This window comes from Tinamus guttatus, unplaced genomic scaffold (assembly GCF_059628265.1).
Source record: "Tinamus guttatus ecotype Peru unplaced genomic scaffold, ASM5962826v1 Tinamus_guttatus_pri_ptg000439l, whole genome shotgun sequence".
NCBI lineage: Eukaryota > Metazoa > Chordata > Aves > Tinamiformes > Tinamidae > Tinamus > Tinamus guttatus.
In genome coordinates this window covers 702,085-725,944 of record NW_028288973.1, presented here as the reverse complement: position 1 = coordinate 725,944, position 23,860 = coordinate 702,085, and the positions used below count along the sequence as shown (strand labels likewise).

Below are 23,860 nucleotides of genomic sequence, written 5' to 3'. Positions count from 1 at the left end.
GGCATGTGAGGACCGCTCAGATCCTTAGTCTGGCACTTCCCCTTACAGCTCAAAAACAGCACAGAGGAGCCACCCGAGGAAAGGAAGTTCAAATCTTAACGATTAGGCCATTGCTACAGCCTCCCTTTCGCAGCTTAAGATTCATTTAATGCTTGAGAAAATAATTTCTGTTATAATAATAACAGATGATAAAAATCAGACTTCTACCATCAAGCATGGCTGGAATCCGATTCCCTCCCAGCCCGTAAGACTCCTGCAAAAAGAAACATCCACCGCCTGCCCTCAGAGGAGAAAAAAAATAATAATAATGAAGGAGAAAAGGAGAGCAAAGCTAAAATTTAGATGGCTAGAAACCATTTGATTTGAAAACAATAATTAAAAAACAAAGAGGGGGGAGGAATAAAACAAGGTGGGATGAAGGAAAAAAACTAAACAAGGAGCAGAGAATGAGGAGTGGGAGCTGGGGAAGCCACTGGGGGTGGCGGTGGGGCCAGGATGGGGCTGGGGGGGCGGCTGCACAGGGCAGCCGAGGAGCCCGTCCCGGCAGGGCTCCCGCGGCGGCGGCGTCTCGGAGGCGCTCGCGCTGGGACACGCGGGCGGCCGGCTCGGAAACGGCTCGCACCGGCGCAGGGGCGCAGCTCGACTCCTCGTCGTTGGCAAAACGAAAACAAAAAAACCCAAAAATAATAATAATAAAAAAAATCTGTTTTTTTTTGTTTTTTTGCCTTTTTTAATTTTTTGTTTGTTTTTTTTTGGGTTTTTGTTTTTTAAAAGAAAAATACAGTGAAGACACTAGAAAAAGAAAAGAGAAAAAGGGAAGAGAAGGTTAGAAGAAAAAAGACTTTTCCCACCACATCCAATGCCAACTGGAATTTAACAAACTAAATTAGCCGCTTCTGCCACCCCTCAGAGCTGCCCTCTCCAGCTACTTGTTTCCCCTTGAAGAGGCACTCACTGGCTGTGCAAAGCCTCATAAAAATCTCACACATGACTGTGCTCAGCATCCTCCCCTCCAACACCAGTGCGCTGCCAGGAAAGCGGTCGCTGAGAATTAACAAAATGGCTCCCCGGCCTAGTGCTTTCTCCACCCTCCCTGTGCTCTGGGAGAAAGGGAGGAAAGACTTTTGCACACAAGATAATACACCCTCAAGGCTCTGCCAGGAAACCCCGTTCTTCCCTCTGAAGCCAAAAACCATCCTGTCAAAGCCAGACAAAGGGAAAAGCAATTGCACCCCTGTCCTACAGCAGCAAAGCTTCAACCTGATACCTAGTGCCAAGAATTCCCTCCCTGGAGAAGCCCTGGCACAAGGATAGACTCACCTAAGCAAACACTGGTCCAGTGGCAATTGCTCCTCACTTCCCAAGGTGATCGAATGGCACGCTCGTCTAGAAAAGAGGGCGACAACAGTCAAGCAATGGAGAGCAAGCAAAGGACACGGCACACAAAACCAGAGAGGCCGTGTATTTCTTTGCCTCTCATTCTCTCTACGGCACAGCCTCCCTCCCAAGGGCTCCACTCCTCCACACCATGTGGCCTGAACGCAACGCTGAAGGCTCACTCTGAGCAAAGCAGAGCTAAGACAACTACACTGAGCATGGCATCCAGGAAACTTGTAACTGGGCAGTGAAGGTGTAACCTACCACCACCCCACTGGGCACATCAGGTATTATGCTCACATCAGCACCAACAAATCACTTAAAAACCACCCCAGGGCCCATAGGTCTTTTTGGAGCCAGTGAGCCGAGGCCGTTTACGTGGCAGCAGGGACTCACCTGTGATGCTGAAATCCGTGACACTTCTTGCCGCCCTGTGAGGTCGGATGAGGACACGTTGGCAGGAGCTCCTCGGTGTAACCTCATGCTGACCTTCCGCTCCCTGTCCACTCGTGAGATTGCTCTGGGGGACGTGTTTCCTGTCGGAGGCACGGAAGTGTGAGGCAAGAACATAATTCCATACCCTCTTTCCAGTCAGTCGGCAGGGTGCCGCCCCTCTCTCACCAGACTGTTGGATTCGGGAGGTGGGGGTGGAGGCCATGGGCTCGGCGACGTTACGGAGGCGGTTGGCAGTGGCTCCAGCAGGCGGGCCGGGGGGCAGCGCTCGTGTGGCCGAGCCCCGCAGCTGTCCCATCCGCTCTTCCCGCTCGTGCTCTCGCCGCTCCCGATCCATGTCCTCGGGGTTGCGGGCTGCTCCCTGACGCACACAGGGGGAAACTCCATGTTATGCACAGCTGTCAGGCAGGACCGCAGAAGGAGCAGCAGCCCCAGCTAGGAAATGCATGACAAGAAAGCAGGGCACAGAACAGAGCTCCAACCCCAGAGCAAGTTCTCCTCTGCCACCTTCCATTTCATCCAAAAAGGGCTTTAGTCTCCTTCAGGGATCCCAAAGAAATAATATGGTATTACAGCTGTCACTGTAATCCACATCTCTGACTACGGTTCTCTTCACCTGAAAAAAACTCTCTAACTACAGTTAGCTATAGATCTAAATATACACACACATATATTTATGTGTGCATATACTGACACACATGCTGCAAACACACTCACTAATCCAACAGGAGAAATAAACCCAAGCTGGGACCACAGATCAAGTATTCCTCTTTTCAGTGGGCCTGCCTGCCCTTTGCAAGCTGCTCCCAATGGGTCAGCAAAGTCAGTCAAAGGACAGAGTTTGTCTTTCCTTCCCCAACCCCATGTCAGGGATATCCCCCTGCCCCTCAGCCCTTTCACCTCCGCACTCACAAATTTCAGCATGTTCCAGTCAAAGACGTAGTCGTAGGAGAAACCCTGGCGGTGGAAGAGGTTGCGGAAGAGCTGCCGCAGGTAGGAGTAGTCAGGTTTGTCATCGAACCGCAGCGAGCGGCAGAAGTTGAGGTATGTCGAGAACTCAGCTGGGGAGAACAGAGAAAACACCTGCCTGGTAAACACCCTCTGTCCCCCAGTCCCTCCAGGGAGGAGCCGGCCTTTCAGGAGCAGCCTTGCAGCCCACAGCATTGCATTGCAAGCACAGAGCTGGGCAAGGAGGAGAAAGGAGTCTGCTGGTCGCACAGCTCTGGCCACAGAGAGGAGCCCATCCTTATTTTAACTGAAATACACACTTGCCCATATCCCTCTTCTGACTGCCTGTTTCCCCCCCACCTCGAATCAAGAGGTAGCAAGCAACAGAGCTCGCTGCACGAGAGCAGGAACACATCCCTAAAGATCAGGTGGAGATAAGATTTGGGAAGTCAGGCCCACATGGTGTGAAGATGACCAGTGCAGTCCAGAGCAGCACAGAGCAGAGCGGATGAAAGTTATGTAGGAAGAGAGCTGTGCTTGCTCAGGCCAGAGGTCTTTCTGCTCCAGTAGCCTGTAGCCACCACAGCCAGAACGAGGCAGCTATAGAAAAGTAAGCATAGGGCAAAGCAGGCTGGAAACTTCCACTTATGTGTCCAGTTTCCAGCTATTTTCAGCTCTTCTTAAGCTGGATGTGGTTCCTTAAGTATTTAATAAACCTCACTGGATCTCTTCCAACACCTCCTTGAACTCCTGTAAGACCTTTTAGGAAGGAGTTCCACATGTCTACCAGCAGCTGTGTGAAAATACATCCATTTTAGTTCTTGTATTGAAATAGAAATCAGGAAGGGTCCCATCCAAAGTTCTGGAGGTGCAGGGAGAGTGCAGACTTCTACAATCTCCCCTCTAGTTCTCTCTTCCCCACTTTGAGGGGCCCCAGACCACTTAGTTGCTTCTTACATAGAAATCATCTCACCTCTGATCATCTTTTTGTGTTTTGGGGACCTTTTCCAGCTCCGCTGCAGCCTTTCTGAAATGGAGCGAAGGACATGCAGGGAAGGAATGCTCTGCATGTAAGATGCGAGTGGGCCAAAGATTTATGTATACTCTTCATGCCTTCCCTCCCCCCACCCCGCTTAATAATTTCTAAGAGTGAATCTGTATTTTTCTGTAACTACTAAACGTGAAGGTGATGTTTCATACAAACATGCACTGCAACTCCAGATCTCATTCTTGAGCAGTAATAGCCAGCTCGGTGTCTATTACCTTACATGTGACATGAGGACGGATCCTCCTACTCTCCCTTCACTTCACAGACGTCATTCCACGTTTAGCTGCACAGAGTTGCATTTGGCACTGCACTGCCCAGTCACTTCTGGCATTCTTCAGTCAGACTGCATCCTTACTATCCTGAGCACCTCAGTACTATCAGCACACTCTTCCACCTTGCTGCCTATCTCTTTTCCAGACTGTTTCTGAGGTCCTACAGATCCTCAACAGCACGTTCATACCCTTAGTGACACAAGGCTCAAGCCTCCACCTCAAACATCTACATCCTCCACTTCTGCACCAGAAGTGTGTTATCTCTGTCTCTTCTCCTTTCTCTTCACTGGTATCAGCTGCATATGTGGGTCCTTGCCAAAAATTTGGTGTGCTGAGCCCTTTGTGTCTCAGGCTCCATGGTGTTGCAGCAGAAGAGAGCCATGCACCAGACAAGACAGCCATCAAGGTTAGAGCACTTACAAGGGTACCCTTTGCAGAGCACCTCAATGGGCGTTGACATCTTTTTCTCGCTGATCCTCTCGTACTTTTGGCGCTTGGTGGCAGCCTTGAGGCCCTGCCAGGGCAACGAGCCCAGGTTGAAATACATGAGCACATAACCCAAGCTCTCCAGGTCATCACGACGACTTTGTTCTGCGGAGAAAGTTACATAGGAGCAGGGAGTGAGAGGCAACCAAAACTTCTTTGGCAACTGCACAGCTCTGGAAGTGCACACAGAATGAAAGGATAGATAAACTTAGAGAAGAAATTCCAATACTCATTCCTATGGGATTTTCCTCTTGCAGAGTTAAAGCACTTCTCTCCCCCAATAGCCCAAACCACTTCAAAAATGAATAATAATTCTTCTGACTACCTACCCGCCTGGACAAGCCTTAGTTCCCACAAATATTCGGTGGCTCAAATAACTGATGCAGCAACACTGCTAACCTCTCCTTACCCGTCACGGCACAAGGGCACCTACGCCTCTCCACCCAGAACAACACTTAACCCTGGAGCTTAGTCATGGCACAAGTGGCCACAGAAAGACAGAGGTGAGTCCCATACAACCTCTGCAAACACTGATCTTCCAGTCAACCAGCTGATACTCATCACGCAGGGCAGAAATGAGGAAATGGGGATCCCTTTTTGAGTTAAACAAATTTACTGAAGGTTCAGAAAAGCATAACAGGCAATGCTGTGCAAAGCTCCTTCCTGCTTTGGCTGGGTTTTTATAACCGTGGAATAAAAAGGCACAAAGGCAGAGCTATAGCCTGGACAAAGGAGTTTCCCTGCTAAATGAGGGAAGACTGTGCAAATGGCATTACAATCCCCTCTGCTCAGCAAAGGTTGTCCTTAATATTCCATTTTAAGAGCGCACCTTCAGATGTTTATTGCAAGATTTCCAAGTAAAAACTCTTCACACAAACCGAAATTGTGACCTAAAATGGCTTGCCTGTTTCAGAGAATAAGCTCCCCCAAAAAGGAGTTGATGGCAGATGCTCAGCAATGGAAAACGTTAACTGAATAATTAACGTATGGCATTCGCCCCACCTCCCCCAGCACGCATACAGATTGATCCACAGATTTTGCCAAGAAGCTCTTGCTCCTGTTCCCCCTCCCACACCAAACTGAAGAATATAAATACACATATATACACACCAAAGAGTGTACCAGACAAAAGCCAGGTGCCCCCTTACCCTAGGGATGACAGGGAAAGAAGGCAACACATCAAAATCAGTCAAATTATCAGCTTTTTTAAAACTGCAGGTTGCCCACCTGTTGGTGAGGGCTGCTCAGAGTCTAAGCTTATACAGCACTGCCTGCTGTCAGCACACTAGGGCTCTACAAGGCCAGGATCGCTCCTCTTCTGGACTGAAGATACTGGCATTCAGCAAAGGGAGGAAGGGAACACCACCCTGCGCAGCTAACACAAAGGTAAAATGAGGTCTGAGGGAGAGCCCAGAGTAGAAGAAAGGCTCGAAATCTACTACAGCAGCATGTTTTTCTGGACTCAGTACCAAGTCCTGGAAGATGCTACACATTATATATAAATTCTCTCCATCAGTTAGGTGCTACAACCTTCCCCATCCAAAGGGGAAGGAGTGTTACAGATATCCCTGACTCTGCTAGCTGAACCACTGCAGCGGGTCACAGACCTAGATGTCCAGACAGGCCAAGGCAAGTTGTGGGTCACTGAGGCCACCTTTCCCTGCTGCATCCCTCTCAACTTTCTAGTGTCTTTGCAAGTAGCAAATTAAATATAAATTAGAGGAAGAAAAAAGCGCTATGGTTGCAGAAGAAAAGAGGGTCTCATCACTTCGAAACAGAGCTGAGTACACCACTGGCTCGGAGCAAATACAACGCGATAAAATGCAGAGTGCTCCAAGAAAGAGCAGAGGAAAACTTAATCAAAATTAACAGCTTTTTGACCTCACTGACTTAAACTTGTCTCAAGTTCCCCACTTTAAAGACACTAATACTTCCTAACCTACGCACACATACACACATAACTGTCTGGAAGACGCTTAGATACTATGCAGAGAACACAGAAGAGAAACCCACATTTGCATCTGGCCTAAGGCTAGGATACACAAGCCCACTTTGGGCTGCAATTACACACCAAGCACAGCAAATAAACAGAGCTAAACAAGACTTGGTAATATCCCACTTTCTGAGACAAGAGGCCTGTGAAAATGGAGTCCAAACACACATGCAGAAAAGGCCTGAAAGCAGAGGCAGGGAGGGCAACCTCACTTCTGCACTCTGCCAGACTTCAGCTTGCCCAGCTGCTTTAACTGCTTTTAATTCTAGGGGTCCCTGGGTTGCAGGGAGGGGGCACCTCTCCCAGGAGCGGAGAGAGAAGCAACTAGAGAAACCCACCTGATAGATCAATTTGCTTTTAGGAATAAATCTGGATGCCACCTCCAAAACCTTGCTTGAACTCCAAAATGCTTAGTGCTAGGCTGGACCATAGCACAGCAGCCTTGACCACAGCTGCTGGTCTAGAACTTAGGACATTATAGGAACTCCGGGCACAAGCACAGTGATTTGGGAAAGATCAGAATTAGGGAGTTGAGGTTAAGACTAAAGCCTGTGGAAGATGCTACAAGCTCTTAGGAGAGGCAAGGAGACAGGTTAAAAAACCAAACTGGAAGGCTCACTAGGACACCTTATATACACACAAACACACCTTTACTAATGCTGTCCTAATGCAGAAACATGAACAACAACGTTAAACAGGATAGTGTTCACTATTTGATAACTGTGTAAGTGTCTCTTTCTGTTGCATCCCCTAAGTATCACTGCTCAGGTAGATGTGGTCATCGTAGCCCACTTCAAAAATTTCAGTGAGATTCACGTCTGTGAGGAGCCTGAAGCACCAGCAGGACAAGTCACAGTTGCAAAGTTATCTTAATTATATTCATGCAAAACAAAACAGATTTCTTTCACCTGTAACCCTAACTGCAAGATTCTGGGTTAAATCTTGGGTGCTGATGAGCAACACAACGGTTCCTACATCTCACTTCTCAGCTTCACCCTTCATTATTGTCACACATTCTCACGCTTATCTCCAAATCTTTTTTTTTTTTTTTTTTGGCCTCACGTCATATGCCAGCAGCCACAGAGCCCTAGATAACATTAATTATTCCACTTTTGCTCTCTAGGGTCTGGAGAAAATAGTAATAATAATAAAAGTCTTTCACCTCTGTGCTCTGGAGGAACGTTACTTAACGCCACGGCTTTTCACTGGGAGAGGCTGGAGGAGCGCTGGCTCGCTCTCACATCCCCGCGGGAGGCAGGGCGCTGGCTCCGCTGGCCGGCACGGCGAAGCGGAGGCACCAGCGATGCCAGCACATGCACAGCACGAGCCCCTCCGCAGGCCGCACCGCGGTCGGGACCTCTCGCCGTGCACGGCACCGCGTCGCGCCTCCTCTCACTCACTGCAGCTTCTCGGCTCTTCACCCGGCAAGGCGGAGCGCCTGTTTTCCAAGACACGGATCCTTCCCTCCCTCTCTCACAAAACCCATTCCGCTACAAGCCCCAGGGCTGCCTACCCACACACCCCAGCCCTTGAGCAGTTCCCCCCGGCACAGCAACGAGCACACGGGGATGCGGCGCCAGCTCCCTCCCGCCAGCCCACGCTGGAGCTCCCTTCCCAAAGTAGATCCCCAGCTGGAGCCGAGTCAGCGTGAGTATCAAGACAGGGAGTTACCTGCTGACAACACGCTCAGGCAAGCGGAGAACAGTGAGCACTGGCTGCTTCACATAACCAAACTTAGCAGCCCCAAGGCCATGCTACTCCCCCAGAAAGGTGCTTCCTCTCCGCTCTTCCCAAAATAGCACTGCACCCATGCAGGACTCCCTAGAAACCAGATCTCTTCACCAGAGCCAGTTCAGATACAGCCTTAGCCAAGCACCACTGTTCAGATCTCACCCTGTATGCAGCACCGGGACTTCACGCGGTGGGACCACGTTTCACCTTGCTCTGCCTGTGCCGGGAAGCAGAAGCGCTGCAAGACCTTTGTGCCCTGCATGGCCTTAAGGGATGCCACTTAGGACACGCAGTCAGGGAGGACCTGCCCCCCTCTCCCAGCCTGCTCTTATCCAGACAGAACCCACCACATTTCTTCCAAGACTGTCTCCTGGGCACCTCGGGCATCTATTTCGGACTTTACAAGCCCTAGAGAGTGCAAGGGATTCTCATCCCTGGAGCATGTGAAAATTGACTGGAATGCATGAACCAAAGCCTGCGCAATCCAGTGACTCCCCAGCCACAAGTCTCCAGCTGTGGAAACCCCCCCCACCAATCTCGCCTCTAACTTTTTCCCTGGTCACTGGAAAAAGAATGTGTTTCCTCCAGACATTGGAATGTCCAACCCTTAGCTTGCACATTCAAATAAAGGCATTTATCTGCTTGCTATTCTTGTCACATGAGCACCCTAGCACCTGGTTCCTTCCCTCTCCCCAAACTGCATTAATGTAACATTACAGCAGAGACTTTAGTAACTGAAAAGTCAAAAAATTCAGAGTGACGGTTCCCACGGCAATGCAGCTAACTCTCAAACACGCCTGTCGTCTTCCCCTTGGCAAGGTGTGAAGAAACGGAAACTCCAGCTGCAACTCCAACACCACCCCCTTTCCTCGAGGCAAGGCAGGTAACCTTGCTGCAATTCAGAGGAACTGCAGCGTGGAGAGAATAGGTCTGAAACCTGTTGCGTAGAGTAATTCACACGCAGAACTCTGGGAGCAAAAGGGATGAGGAAAGCAACTGCTGTGCTCACATCGATGGCATCTGCAGTTTGCTCCTGGATTAGCCTTCAGACGTTGTTTGTTTGATACACCAGTCAAGTGCCACTGCTGAAGGACTAAGTTAGGGGTAGTATGAGTAATAAGGGCCTTAAAAACAACCCTAAATACAAAAGACCTTTAGCCTCTCGTGCTTGGTTCAGACAGAGCAAGCACACACAAAAGGATGGACAGACATAGTAGTGGGAATTATTTTGTGCCTGTCTCCTTGTGGTAGTTACCATGGCTGTGGAAATCTTGACTGAGAATTCAATGGAGAGTCAGTTATATATAAGCAGGTCAGGCGAAAATACAGGAGGCCAACTCAGAGAGCTCTACAAGAACTATTTTTACCACGTGGAAGAGGTCAGGGGATCACAACCCCCTCTCAACATGCAGTGCTCCCCATTTCAATGCAATGAAACATTGTCAGTCTGCAGTTATACCATACTACAAAAAAACAACATCAGGAAACTGCTGTATTTTCTGCAGGTAATGTCACAGATTACCTCTCCTGAGAAGTTATCTGCAATAGGGGGGAAATAGGAAGCTTTCCCTAGTGAAAAAGAGGATGTGAAATCCTGTGGAAGGATTCTCCACTCCAATTTTCAAATTCCCAGATTACGCTTTTCAGAAGAAGCTCTTCGAAATGCAAACAGAGCTGCAAGTACAAGGAGCTGCTTCCCTGAGTCTGACGACAAAGCAGCTTCAATTTCTGCTGCTCAGATTTGCCAGCCAACAGCAGAACAAAGTCAGTTTGTTCAGAGGTTACTTACACTGCTTCTCATCAGGACCCTGTGGGCAACTATGAAACTCTCACACCGCAGCTGATAGGCAAAGCCCAGTCAAAGAGGGGAAAAAGGGTCAGCATGGGAAAGAGGCACTCAGGGAACAGAAAACTGTAAAGAGGCCTTCATCCCTGCTCCTCGCAGCAATCACAATTTTGGGAAAGAGCTTCTCACTCAAGAACTTGCTGCCAGCACAGGAGTTGGGAGGATTTAAGGGAAGTACCAGCTACTGATCTGTGCAAGTATCTACAGAAGAGGCACGATGCCCATGGCCATCAGCAGCAGAGATCCGGCCGAACTCCCTGAACTTTTTCTGCCCAGTTTATTGCCACGGTTATTAGCTCTACTTAGAGCCCTACTTCCCTCAGGCTAATACACAGTCTCTCTCCATGGCAAATAAGGCAGTTTGGTTCCCAAGCACCTATGCACTTTGAAGACCCATGAAAGCCAGTAATCAATGGCACAAAACCTGAACATTCAGGAGGCAGGAAACTCCCTCCCACACCTTCCATCTTCACCTTCTTATGCATTTCTAGTAGACATCTGTCCTCAGTGGTGGACAACAGGGCTATCACCCTATTGTGATGGGCCTCTATCCTCCAACTCTTATTGGGTTATCCTCCAACTCTGGGCTAAATAAATACCCAAAAACAAGAAGCAAACACCACTGACAAAGGCACTGAAGAACTAACAAAAGAGAAGTTTCAATTACACATACCCCTAAAGACCTAGTACCTATGACATCTCCATTACACATCTATCAGCCTGCAAAAATTATACAAGGCAGAGTTAGTAGCAGTAAAATTGGGGAAGTCACATCCCTGCTGCTGACACAGGGTCCCACTGCACTAAGCAGTGTGGAAACGCATGCCAGGAGACAATTCAGAAGTTCCATGTGACACAAAAGGCAGAAGGGACAACAGGGTGACATTAAGTTGTTTGTCCACGATCTCAGCACAAGCCAGCAGCATAGCCCAAGAGCCTTACGGTCACCCAGGCCAATGCCCCACTTGTTGAGCCACGTCCCCTCCCATGTGCCAGAAGCAGCTCAAACCCAAGACACAGGAGCTTTGTGCCCTCCAACAGAGGAGCCACCGCTCGTCCTGCTGGGTGCCACGTCCCAAAGACAGCAGCCTCGAGATGCGACACAAGGCTCACCGATTCCCAGGTGGGTGTTGATAGAGGCATAGCGGGCCGTGCCGGTCAAGTTCTTGTTTTCCCGGTAAGGGATGTGCTGGTGGGTCCGTGCGTCTCGGTATTTCTTGGCCAGGCCAAAATCAATGATGTACACTAGGTTGCCTTTTTTGCCGAGCCCCATAAGGAAGTTGTCTGGCTTCACATCCCGGTGGATGAAGTTCTTGGAATGAATGTACTCAATACGGCTGATCTGCAAGTGAAGAAATAGTGGGAAAGTGAGAAAGAGGCTCCTGATAGCTGCACCTTTATAAACCTACCAGGGCCTATTAGAGTAAGGAAGAGGGCGCATTGCAGAGAGCATCAGAGATGGCAGCCGAGGAAAAATGCCCTTTCCCATCCTTCAGAAGCAGGATTTGTATACAGGCAGTAAACAAGCCTGCACACCAGCACACTCCTCAGGCTGCATAGATCACTTAACATCACAAAAATAGACAGGAAGCAAATTTGTACCACCTAGTAAAATCTGAGCTACAGGATTTACAGTGGTCAACTTTCAAATTTTGGCAGACTGGGTAAGGAGAAAGACCAGAACAACTAAGGGATTTAAACTCAAGGCATGAGCAAGCTGAGTCAACAGAGGTAGCAGTATCAGCCATTCACCTCATGGTGAAAAACATCTCTGCATGCTGTGCTAGCACAGGATGAAAGGCGGCGAAAAGGCAGGAGGGATGAGGATAGGAAGAGCCAGAGATGCTTCTGGGCTCCCAGCTTCATCAAGAAGGAAAAACCCGGAAGCCACTTGCTGCTAAATGAGAAAGCCTGGGATGTAACAGCTCTCGAGCAGAGGGGATGGGGAAGAAAAGGCACAGGAAAGGAGAGGAAGCACAAATGCTTTCAGAGGAAACTCACCATCTGGTCTGCCAGGAGCAGAACTGTCTTGAGACTAAATTTGCGGGAACAGAAGTTGAAGAGATCTTCCAGGCTGGGCCCCAAGAGCTCCATCACCATCACGTTATAGTCCCCCTCTGCTCCACACCACTTAATGGAGGGGATACCCACTGGGAAAAGAAGAAAAAAAAATAAGCCCTGGGAACAGAAGAAAACCGCTGCATCGCCTGCAGAGACGACCATATACAATACCAAGCCATTTTCTTTCCAAGACCCTCCAGAACAATTTCCTTCTTCAAGCATTCCCCCGGGCCCATCCTTTCCTCCCCCTCTCACCTCCTCCCTGCATCATCTTGTAGAATTTGCTTTCGATGTGGAGCTGGGGATGCTTGGTTTTGACACATTCCAATTTGATGGCCACCTCTTCACCAGTCGCAATATTGGCTCCTGCACAGAAATGAGGGTGAAGTTACAATTATACAAGCTCCTAGCGAAGCTGCGCACATTTAACAAGGCCCATGCAGATGCCAAACTCTTAGGATACAGCCTGAAATTTATTCTCTGCGACAGAAATGAGAATCAGCCACTTCAACTTCACACAGTTTCTAGCACTGCCACTTGCAAAGACAAGCCTACAGTGAGGCACACGAAGAGGAAACCGGCTCTCATCCTGCAGACAGGCTAGAACAACAACTCTGCAATCTGTAAATCGACGCGTTATCTCAACAGGTTTAGTGACAAACCTTGGGAGGACAATGAATATCAGCAGTAACTAAAAATGAGTGGATTTTTTAAGCTATCCTTGATCATATACTTAGCCCTTGAACCAAGCCAACCACCCAGAAAGGGATATCGAGTACATCTTTCCTGAGTAAAATTATTAGTTACCTCAGGTCCCAGAAGCCACACAGTTTCAACAGAGCCAATTAGTTCAGGAGGAGACACTGTTAACATTCCCAGCTACCTCCGATTTCTCTACAGCCCTGACCTGCTCAATACAGCCAATACCCAAATCCCCAGCTTCCCCCTCTCCCCAGGGCTTTAATAATACCTTTATCTTTTGCCAACACAAGAACATTTGCTATATCCAAAATTAGAAGCGTGACGAAATAAACCAAATCCAGTCCTGAATTAAGCCACTCGGACGCCTTTGTCAAAGGTATTGCTAGATAGTTGGTGGTGACAAAACGCCGCCTCCCCACATGCTTCTTTCTGAAAAGTGAGCGAGCTGCCAGACAGGGAAGCCAGCACTCTGGTCCCAGAGCACAGTGTCAAAGGAGGGACAGTCTTTTCCTCCTATTAGCTGAGAGGATTCCAGATGTTTCACATCATCCTAAAATGGAAAGAACTGAAAGATCCGTACACTGGTCACAAGAATGACACTCAGGAGTTGTTTCTTCCCTCACCAAATGCCACATACACACACAAACCCTTCCTCATATCAGGAATTATTAGAAGTCGCACTGAAACTCAAATCAGAAGCAACAGCTCATGAAGCAGCAGAAGTAACAGCTTAAGAAAGCTGTCGTAAAATGAACTACTGTAGAACTGGAAGGCTGAACAAAAGCTGGAGCTGAAGATGGTGCTTTGTAGATAAAAAAAAAGCTGCTTTTTGTAGATCAGATTAATCATGCCTCCTCATCTCTCCGAATTTCCCATCCTCAAATTTCAAAGTCCACAGAAATGGGTGCGAATAGATCCATTTTCATTCACACACCACCTCCAGAACTAGGGACCAATGGGATAAAGGAAAATTCCACACTACTGGATTCTTTCTCCACTGGAACCCAGGAAGATCCCTTTCTTGCTGAAGAGGCCTGGCACTGAGCATACAGATAGTTAGTTAAGGGCTCCCTGCTAGCAAAAAGACATCAGCTCGATGCTGCAGTGTCAGGTCGAGACAGACAAGCTGGGAGGAATTTGCAGGAGAGGAACAACAACTATCAGGGCCTAGAGGGATTGATTTACTAAGAAAGATTAAAAGAGCTAAATATGTAACATAGACAAGAGATACAGCTAAGAAGGGTGGGGAGGAAGAATGGGACATGACAACAGCCTGCAAGTATTCGAAGGCTGTAAACACTAAGGAGAGAGAAGAATTATTTAGGGTGCTCTGAGGGAGGGGAAGGAGGAGCAACAGGATGAACTTAATAAATGTTTTCACGCAAGATCCAGCAGAGGGAAGAGGGAAAGTCCTCTTTAGAACTAGTCATTTGCCCAAGGGTCACTTTTGGAAAGACATTGACATTTTCCACTTACAAACTACTGTCCAGTAATATATTTATTCCTTTCACTCCACCACAAGACCTTCTTAAACATATCAAGAGTGCAAGGAGGAAAAGAAGCTCAGATCACCTTAGGAACATGGTCCAGGACTACTCTTTACTTTTTATACTGTGTTGAATCACTGTATGTCATTCAGCCTGGACGCACCCAAGCTACTCAAGAAGGTAGGAGTGTTTCCCTCCCTTCCCTATTCTATCCCATCCGCTGACACACCAGCGGTCATGAGTCCTGCTGACTTTTGCAGCAGCAAGGATGCAGCAGCCTTTTGAGCGACACTCCCAGGAAGTTTAACAGAGGAAAGATGAAGGTGTTCTCATCTCCATGTCACCCTGCACATTTGAGAAGACGATAAGGAACCCCTAGACTGTTTGCATGTGGGGTATGTCATCTGTGAGGATATAAAACAGGAAAAGTGAAGGGGTGGAGGGGGACACATCATGAAAACTTAGGACTCTGCAAAACGTACATATGTCCTTCAAATGGCCAACATGGCCTTCAGACCCACATCCTCCAGAGCCCAAGCGCTGGCATCAGTCTCCCAGGGAAAGCAGAAACAGCCAGGCAGCCTGGAATACTAAAGCCCAGACCAAACACACATAACAAGGAGCAGTTCTTTGCTGAGGGGGCACCGACAGAGCACTGCGAGCTCAGCCCCCTCTACCAAAGCCAGGAGGGAGCTGAGGGCAGGAGTCTCCGATCCTTTGTTCCATGCTTTCGCCACCATCTTTTTTTTAAAAAAAAAGGATATGAACACAAAAGCAACAGTTCCCTGCTCTTTCTTGGGAGGCTGCTTTTCCAGCAGGAAAGCACTGCATTTCAGACTGCTGCAGACACTGCCTAGCTCCAGCCAGCCGAGAGACGCATGTAGGACTGGGGATAATTCCTAACATCCACCCCCAGTCTCGCTCAGCTGTGGGGGCTGCGCAAATTCAAGTCATTCATCATGAGCTGCTCAAAATGGGGCCCTGGAGACATACGATGTCACCTGCTAAACAGGCTCCTTTCGGAGCAGAGGCCTCGCTGCTTCCCTGATACAATAAACACCTCCCTCCTTTCGCATCGGGCAAGACAACAGACACGGTCTCCGCTCTCCCCACAGCCCTTCCCACCCCCCGCTCCTCTCCTGCCAGCTTAGCAACGGGAGAAAGGACGGCTGCTGAACAGATGGAAGAAGTCAGATAGGGCGAGAGAGAGTTAACAGGCCAGGAAACAAAGGAAAGGCGCTCCCCTCCCCGCAAGGGAGGAGCCTGCAAGCAGGAACTGTCCAAAGGCAACAGTGTCCCAGCATGCTTTGTCTGCAGCACATCCATCCCGTGATCCCTAGTTCCTCTCCACCATCACGCTGAAGCCTGGCACCACCAACGGCTCCTTTGGTGGGTCCCAGCCCTGATAAGCAGCAGTAAGCCCGGATATTCCTGCCCTGCCTCTTTGATAGCCCAAAGTTCTCAGCAACTCCTCTACAAATTGGGTTTCATTTGTCCAAGCAAATGTTTTACAGACAAACAGGGTAGCCAAGGCCCATGGACAGCCTGCTGCTGCTTCCCATCCTCCCCAGCCAGTTCAGGGGGAATCTGCCCCTCAGTGCATATATCCTTCAAAGTGGAACATGAAGCAAGCCACTGCTATTTGAGACTCAGCCTAGGATTTACAGTAGTCTGTCCTTTGTCTATGTCCACACAGAAGCTCAAATTTCCTTCCAACAGGAAATCCAAAAATGAATCCCAAGGAGCATGACACACAGTACCCATTGGTTATGGAGAGCAGGTAAACATTAGTATTCTGAAAGAGGGAAGTTAAGAATATACCATACAACCCACACACACCATCCCATACAAAGCCTGTCTGTCCCTGTTCTATCTCCACACCATTATTAAATGAGAACTATGGGACAAATCTGGTGCAGGAGAGAAACTCTGGTGAATGAGTCTCTCTGTTTGAGAAGCAGACAGCGAGAGGGTAACATGAGCACAAGCGTCCTCCAGACACACCACAGACTACATGCCCCATCCCTCCAGGCTGGGGAGGCACCCAGGCTCCACCAAGTCTCGCTATCGCTGCTTCAGAACACACTGCCCTGCACCTCAATGAGCATCACAAGAGCTTTGATACTGTAATTCAAGTAACTTGGTTGAACTCTGCAATTTGAACTCAGGAATCCTGCTGTGCTTACTGTAGCACTGAGGCTTCCTCTGCTTCTGAAGTTTTCTAGTCACAGGCAAGACGGGCCCAGCCCCACACCAGAGTAAGCGTTTTTTAAAGTCCCCTTTATACAGGTGCATGAGCTGTCAGGATGTAGAGAAACACAGGGTCTGGCCTTTCCACTCAGTACCTCCCTTCTTCACATTTTTAAGATTCTGACATTTATAGCTCTTCACAGCAGGTCCAGGAGGCTTCAAGCCCATCAGCATAGGTGGAAAATGCTGTGACCCCCCCACCCCTGTTATCATCCCTTGTTCCCCAACACCTGGGTATTAAAAGCGCTGTTGCCCGAAACACTGGCTGGCTGAAGGGCCAAAAAGGAGTGATACAGAGGAGCAGGCTGCAGTGATGGCAGCGTACAGTGGGTAGGGATCCCAGATCTGCTATTTATCATCTTTGTTCGTGATCTGGATAAAGGTGGCAACAAAGCCTGTTAGTGATGATTCCCACAGGATACTTAATCAAGAGGAGCTGCCAACACCAATCAGGAGAGACTAATAAAGCAAGAAAGAACTGGAGATAAAAGCCAGAGGTAGAAAACAGAAAGTGATTTACAAACATGGAGAAGACTAATCTGAACCAGAAGTATTCACTGAAAGGAACTTGGGAAGGGATTGAGAGATGTTGCAGAGCCCAGAAGAGCTCTCATACAATACAGCTGTCAGCACATGAGGGCCAGTTCTGCAACATGACACTGTGTTGGTGATGGGAAAGCCAAGGAGACCCAAAGCACTCTGTGCAATGGCATCACATTACAGATCACTCCAAGGGTAGCCCTTTGCTGCCCAGCACTGGAAATGCCACACCTAAAATGCTGCGTAGGCTCCACTCTGCTCAGCAGACGGACAGACTGTGAGAAAAAAGTATATATAGATATCAAAGAGCAGCAAAAAAGAGCAATGCTGGATATACTGGGAAAAACAAAATACAACTCAAGCAAAGAAATTGTCAAGGAACATGTGATAATCACTGCAAGCAGAAGGCCCCGAGGAGCTATAGCTGAAAAGGCAATGGTGCTGAGTGTACAGTAAGCAAAGGGTTTCCCGCTCTGAGAGAGGCATTAATGGGGCTGCAGGATTGTCTCACCCATCCAGTCCCACATGGTTTGAGCCAGTAAAAACCTCAGTGAGCAAACCATCAGGAAGTCCTCTAGGCATCAGGGAGAACCTTCTGCAAGTCTCACGGTAAGAGGAAACCCAGGGTTTCACGAAAGGCCATCTATCTGCTCCATACAACTCCGAGCAGTAATTCTTAATCTCATCCTACCCATTATAGCCCTGGGCCTGTACACTTTCCCTGGGACAGCCTCTCTGACTTCTTTTACACCTCTTTGTCTCAGATCTCTCTCTCTCTCTCAGATCTGCTGTGCCACTTCGGTGGACCATTATTAACCACCCCGCCAGTTCGTTCCTTTCACTCTGAAGCCTCTCCACCAACAACTCTCTAAAGAGTTTATACTCCCACACACCCAAGCTCAGGAAAAGGAAGCAAGAGTTGCACAGGGTGTACGACGAATTTGCCATATGCAGTCCAACTCTAAATCAGCTTGACCAAACATCAGTGTGACTCCACTATCCATAAGGCGAAGCCGAGCTCCTTCCACTCCCTTTACCATCAAAAGTCAACAGCAATTGGTAGTATTCCTTGATGCTCATTTTTATCTTTACCATTTCAACCTTATGAGGTGTCTACAAATATCAATAAGCATGAGAAAAACACATCCTCACAGGTACATGGGCAGGGACACACACACTCACCCAGGTATATGTCTCCAAAGGAACCACTGCCAATCTTTCTGCCCAGACGGTATTTGTTCCCCACTCGAAGCTCCATGGTTCAGTCGTGCTGAAAGAAAAAAAAAAAAAAAAAAAAAAAAGCAAAGGGCAGAGTCAGAAGCAGAAGCAGGAATTGAATCAATACAAACACCACGGAACAGACCTGGTCACTTAGGTTAGTCATTTCATCAAGTACTCCAGAGTCTGGGTGTAGTTATTATCTTCAAATACTCTGTTTTCTATATGGCCTTTATTACTGGTCTGTATCTCACGTGTCTAGGGACAGTAGGAGCTTAGAAATACTGCAGGAAAAGGACCCTTTCAGGAATACTATGTTCCCTCTAGGGGAAGGCAGAAAAATTGAACTTCTTTCCCACCATTTTTTTCCCCAGAGACTGGGGCAGTAGGAGATCCTTCCTAAAGAGGTTTCAGTGAGGAACTGTTTCAAACTATGAGGAGCAGTACCACCTCCCTCTAGAGTAACCTAAAATAACCAGCACCAGGACAACTCTAACCTCAGGAGAGGCCATAAAGGATGGACATAAGCCCCATGAGAAGGAGCTTGCTCTGCACCAGGCCCAGACCTGCGCCTTGGGGCAGTTAATACCGGAATCAAGGGCTTTGAAAGACAAGACTCTTTGCGAGCAGCTCCATGGCCCCTGGGTGGGGGCTGGCAGAGTTGAAGAACAAACACCACAGCACACTGAGCTTGGCGAGGCCCAAACAGACTAGGAACATCATTTTCTTATCTCCACATGCTTCTGTTGACGAGATCACAGCCTCCATTGCTCTAGCACAGCCTCCCCGTGTTATCTAGCCTGGTCTGCTGACACCTTGTTTTTTGCAGCTCAGGTCTTTCCCCTTCCTTTTTACCTGAGGTGATTAGCTAACCCTTTGACCTGCTATACCCGATCAACATGCCTAGACTTAGCCCTACTCGCCTTCCCCAGAAAACCAACTAGGTAAAAGGACTACAGACACCGAGTCTTTCCCACCATCCAATCCCAACCATGCCCTGCTGCTGCAGAGGTCTCTGCCACACGTAGCTCCAGAGTGTCCCCTGTGAACAGCCCCTTTTCCTGGCTCCCCTCCACAGCCACCAACACAGAGAACGTGACTCCTTTTAGGAAAATCTGCCACACACTTAATTTATACAATGCCACATTATCAGTGTACAAAATGCAGACACAGAGTCTGTTGGGGACAGGAAAGGTGAGGAATGATTCATGTTTTCACAAGTAGGTGAGAAGAACTTTCTCTTGCTGAAACAGGGTGAGAAAGAAGCACCACTGAAGGAAAGACGGATGCAAGGAATGGCTCTGTGTGAGACACACATGCGTGCACACACACACAACACAATCACAGCTACAGGATTCTGGGCACACTACAAACTGAGAGCTGCTGCCTGTGCCCTGGGAGATGGGATTACAGAGAGAGGAATGGACGAGCTGCAGAGACGTGCAGGAAAATAATCCTATCAAGGCATTCAGGGACATTTGTGAACCCTGAAAGCAGAGCTCCTGTCACCAGAAACCACATACAAAACACTTCGAGGTGGAGTCCCCTAACCTACTATTTACTTATGCGTGTGGGTTTCTGTACGTCCAAAGACGACAAAACCCCGTGGCTATTTGTGACTTACTACGAGGAACGTGGGGAGAGCCTTGGGAAGCGAAGCAGGGAGGCAGCCCTACCTGTGTGAGGGCGCAGCAGCAGACACGATTTCCATCCGCTGCCCGCTGTTCCCTATAGCCACATTAGCATACAGGCGACTCGCGTAGGCTCATACTCCAATAAACGATCAAAGGTCTGTGTCCCCAGGAACCTGCAACCACCAGGGCAGCTCTCTAACCTGCTTCCTTTATGGCTGCCTTAGCGTTTGCGCTCGTGTCCGAGTTCCCCTAGGAGGCTGCGGAGGCCTCGGTGGGCCCCTCGCCAGGCACGGGCGCCTGGTGCTCTGCGTTGCCACAGTCCCAAGCCCAAACGTGTTTCCAGCCCTGTGGGACAGGCAGGAGCCAGGTTAAGAAGGGCTCCCCGCACACCCAGGCAGCAGCCCTTCCAGCTGATTAAGCAACAGGCTCCAAAAGGGAATCTCAGAAATGCTCCAGGGTGAAGTGGGGGACAGCGGGATAATGGAGTGAAAAATCATGGCCACGCACAGCTGTCATTTTGCCTTATCTTCCCCCCCGCCCAACCACACACACACATATATATACACACACTCAGAAAACCTGGGAAGAAGATAGCCAAATAGCAATAGTATGGATTCATAGTAAGGGAGCATGAGACACACAGACACCCCTCAAAAAACACCCCAGGAGTTCAAACATGCACCAGATTTGTACTTCACACATATACCCCCTACCCTCCACAGTTTCTGCCTTATACAATCTTCAGGTCTGCTATTACAGAAAGAACAAGGAAAAAAATGTATGTATACACATGGTTATATATACTCTATACATGTATGTGTGTACATGTATATAAAATACGTATATATTTAAAATTACCCCAACACCAGACTTTACTCCCCCCCTGCCTTGCCATCTTTCTTGCACTCTCCAGCCAAGGCAATGTTCCCAGGGGCTGCAGGGCAATCGTTTAGTTAAACCATTTAGTTTTCCATAAGGGATTAACACACATACACCCTTAAAGCAAGTGTGTGCTCTGCATGAGTGTTTGCATACATTAATATCCACATTACACAGACACCTACAATATACTACACAGCCTCAAAAATACTACACGGCCACCCATGTTGGTTCCACACACGCGGTTTTGCACTAGTCCCGTTTTATATAATATAAAAAATACCTACGTACAGGCACAAAGGCCATTACATAAACACACAATATAGTTGATCTCACCCTGGTGTGTCAGCACAGTTTCCGACAGAGGACATGTAAACCATTTCAAATAATAATAATAATAAAAAAAGAGTTTATCTGAGCCCCACCTGGAGAGGTATGAAGTGAGAAGATACCTAGGCTACCAAAGGGCAGAGAAAACCAAATACAGAGCGAGTTCAGCAGCTACATAATGGAGGCTGCCGAGCCCAACGCGGCTCCAGCTTTAAGGGGAAGTGTGTAGAGCGGGGGCTGCTTTGCCCATAGATCATAAATGCTCTACACTGGCTTTTTGTGTGTGTGTGAGAAGGGAAGGGAAGAAAGAAAGAGGCAGGAAAAAAATCAGCTGGTTAAAGAAAAAAAAAAGGGGGGGGGAGAAAAATAACATTTTGATATGCAAAAACATCAAACACAAGCCCTCCCCCCCCAACCTATTCCACAGTTACAAAAGGAGAGGATCGAGCAGCAGATACTTGGCTGGGGAGGGGGGAGCAAATAAAGAGCCCCACATTACTCACAGAGCAAATACATGCATTTAGACTATGTTTTAGGAAGAAAGGGCCACAACAGGAAAACAAAACAATAGCAAGAACAACAAATATATATATACATAAACATACTATATATATATGCTCTCTCTCTATACATATTTCTTTCTGATACCCCTCCCTAGCCCTTACAGGCGAAGCACTACCCCAGGCAGCCTTACTCCGGCCTTTATTTTCCCCGATGGGTAACAAAAAAGGGAGGGCCGCCACCGGGGCGGACAGCACGGGACTTGTGCTCGCCTCCCCCCTCCTCGCCACCGTCACCTCGGGCCGGGGGGACGAAAACCGCTCGCCATAAACCCCCTACCTCCCCCCCGCGCCAATCTCCGCTGTGCACAAAAGGAAATACAGATTTCTTGGCCTCCCCCCCCCCCCACAAAAAATAAAATAAAATAAAACAACCACCAAAAAAGCCCGAGGGCCGATCCCTCACCCCAGCCTCTCCCCGCCGGGTGCTTTACAGACCCCCGGCGCAGGGGCCGCGCGGGACCCCCCCGCAGCCGGTTACCGGAGGCGGCGGGCGGCGCTGCGGCCGCTCGGCGCTTACAAAGGGCCGGCGCCGAGCGGCCGCCCGCCCCGCGCGGGGACACATCGGGGCCCCCGTTAAAAACAAGCCCCGCTCCCCCCTCCCCGCACCGCGGTGCCCACCCGCCTCCCCGCAGCCCCGCCGCGGACACGGCGGGGGGCGCCCCCAAAACGGCCCGGTCGCGGGGCGCCCCCCACCCCGCGGCGCCCCCCACAAAGGGGCTGCTGTGGCCCGGGCGGGCCCGACGCATCGCGGCCCGGCGCCCCGCGCTCCCCTCCCCCGCGCGCCGCCTCCCTCCCTGCGCGCACACAAAGAGCCGGAGGGGCCGCCTTTCCCCCGGGGTTTGCGCCCCAAGATGGAGGCGGGCGCCCCCCATACGCACCGTGCCGGCAAGGGGGCCGTGTGGGGCTGCTGCTCCGCCGGCTGTCAGGGCGCCCGGCGGCCGCGGCGGGACGGATGACGGAGGATTGGGGAGGGCTGCTGGCGGCCGTGCCCGGCGCGTCCCTCCTTCCCTTCGCTTCGCTCGGCTCAGCGCGGCGCGGCGCTGCCTGCCGCCTCTCGCCCGCTCGCTCGCCGTCCCCTGCAGCCGGCGTGTGCTCGGCACAGCCCGGCGCTCACCCAGTTTCCATTGAGCCCCGGAGCCAAACCCACTGATGTCACCCGGCACAGCCCCGGCCCTCCTCCTCCTCCTCCTCCGCCCGCCGTTAAAGGCGCAACCGCCCGCCGCGCTCCGCCGCCGTTGCCCGCTCCCCTCCGCGCCCGGCGCCCATTTTGCGCCCCACAGCAGTTGGCCCTGGCCGCCACGCGCGGGGTTCGGGGAGGGTCTCCCCGCGGTGGCCGCCCGAGGGGAAGGACCCCTCAGCCCCGTGGGGCTCCATGGGGCCCGTGGCTGCCCGCCCTGGGCACTGCAGTGTGGGAGTTAGGGCAGCCCCAGCATGGGACCCCTGTGCCTCTGGGGTGTCCTTTCCCCTCGGCCCCATGCTGGGGTCATTGCCCCAGCATGTGGGGTCTCATCATCTCGGCTGGCTTGTCCTGCCCTATCCTCCCATCTCTGTCCATGGCAGGATCTGTGGCCATCCAGGGCAGATCCGGGATGTCCATGACCCTTCAGACGTGGGTGCACGCAAATGTGGAGCAGGGAGTTAGCAAGGGGGTCTGTGAGATGTTAAAAGATATTCCTGGCTTGTAACATCTGCTAGGAAGAAGTCAGCACTTTGCAACTGAGACCCCTTGGAAACACCAGGCATCTCATGGGCAAAGTGCTCATGAACGTCAACATGTACATAAAATCACACGTGTACACGTAAGTGCGCACACACACCAGCTCATAAGCGTAACTCTGCAGCACACGCTGGAACGGATGGTGCCAACCAACAGGTAGCTGCAGACCAAAGGATACCTCCTGGGTTCCGAGGCATTTGGGTGAGGATGCTCCTTTCCGCATGCAATTGGACCTTCGGAGCCACGCCATGGGCACTCCCCACAGATCGAGGCTCCCCCTTCAGCGTCAGGAGCCTGGGGCTTTTCGGGGGAAGGGAACTGGGGT

At 50.0% G+C, this 23,860-nt stretch overlaps 1 protein-coding gene across 1 annotated transcript; it reads right to left on the bottom strand.

The window, feature by feature from the left end:
* Positions 1-1,321: 1,321 nt before the first annotated feature.
* Positions 1,322-22,966, bottom strand: CSNK1E (casein kinase 1 epsilon). The gene is made up of 10 exons (XM_088531867.1): positions 22,697-22,966; positions 18,377-18,464; positions 12,471-12,581; positions 12,156-12,304; positions 11,268-11,496; positions 4,519-4,689; positions 2,743-2,891; positions 1,999-2,191; positions 1,774-1,913; positions 1,322-1,386 (listed from the first exon to the last, which is right to left on the bottom strand). Exons 2-10 carry the CDS (start codon positions 18,450-18,452, stop codon positions 1,354-1,356), a joined length of 1,251 nt encoding a protein of 416 aa, XP_088387993.1. The 5' UTR covers positions 18,453-18,464; positions 22,697-22,966; the 3' UTR covers positions 1,322-1,353.
* Positions 22,967-23,860: the final 894 nt, after the last annotated feature.

Bases quoted from the DNA above. Each gene is read 5' to 3' on its own strand.
- CSNK1E (XM_088531867.1), bottom strand. From the start codon at position 18,452: ATGGAGCTTCGAGTGGGGAACAAATACCGTCTGGGCAGAAAGATTGGC. The intron at 12,305-12,470 runs GTGAGAGGGGGA...TTCTTTTCCCAG, and splicing joins CAAGATGATGCAGGGAGGAG to TGGGTATCCCCTCCATTAAG. The intron at 1,914-1,998 runs GTGAGAGAGGGG...TGCCTCCGACAG, and splicing joins CTCCCGAATCCAACAGTCTG to GAAACACGTCCCCCAGAGCA.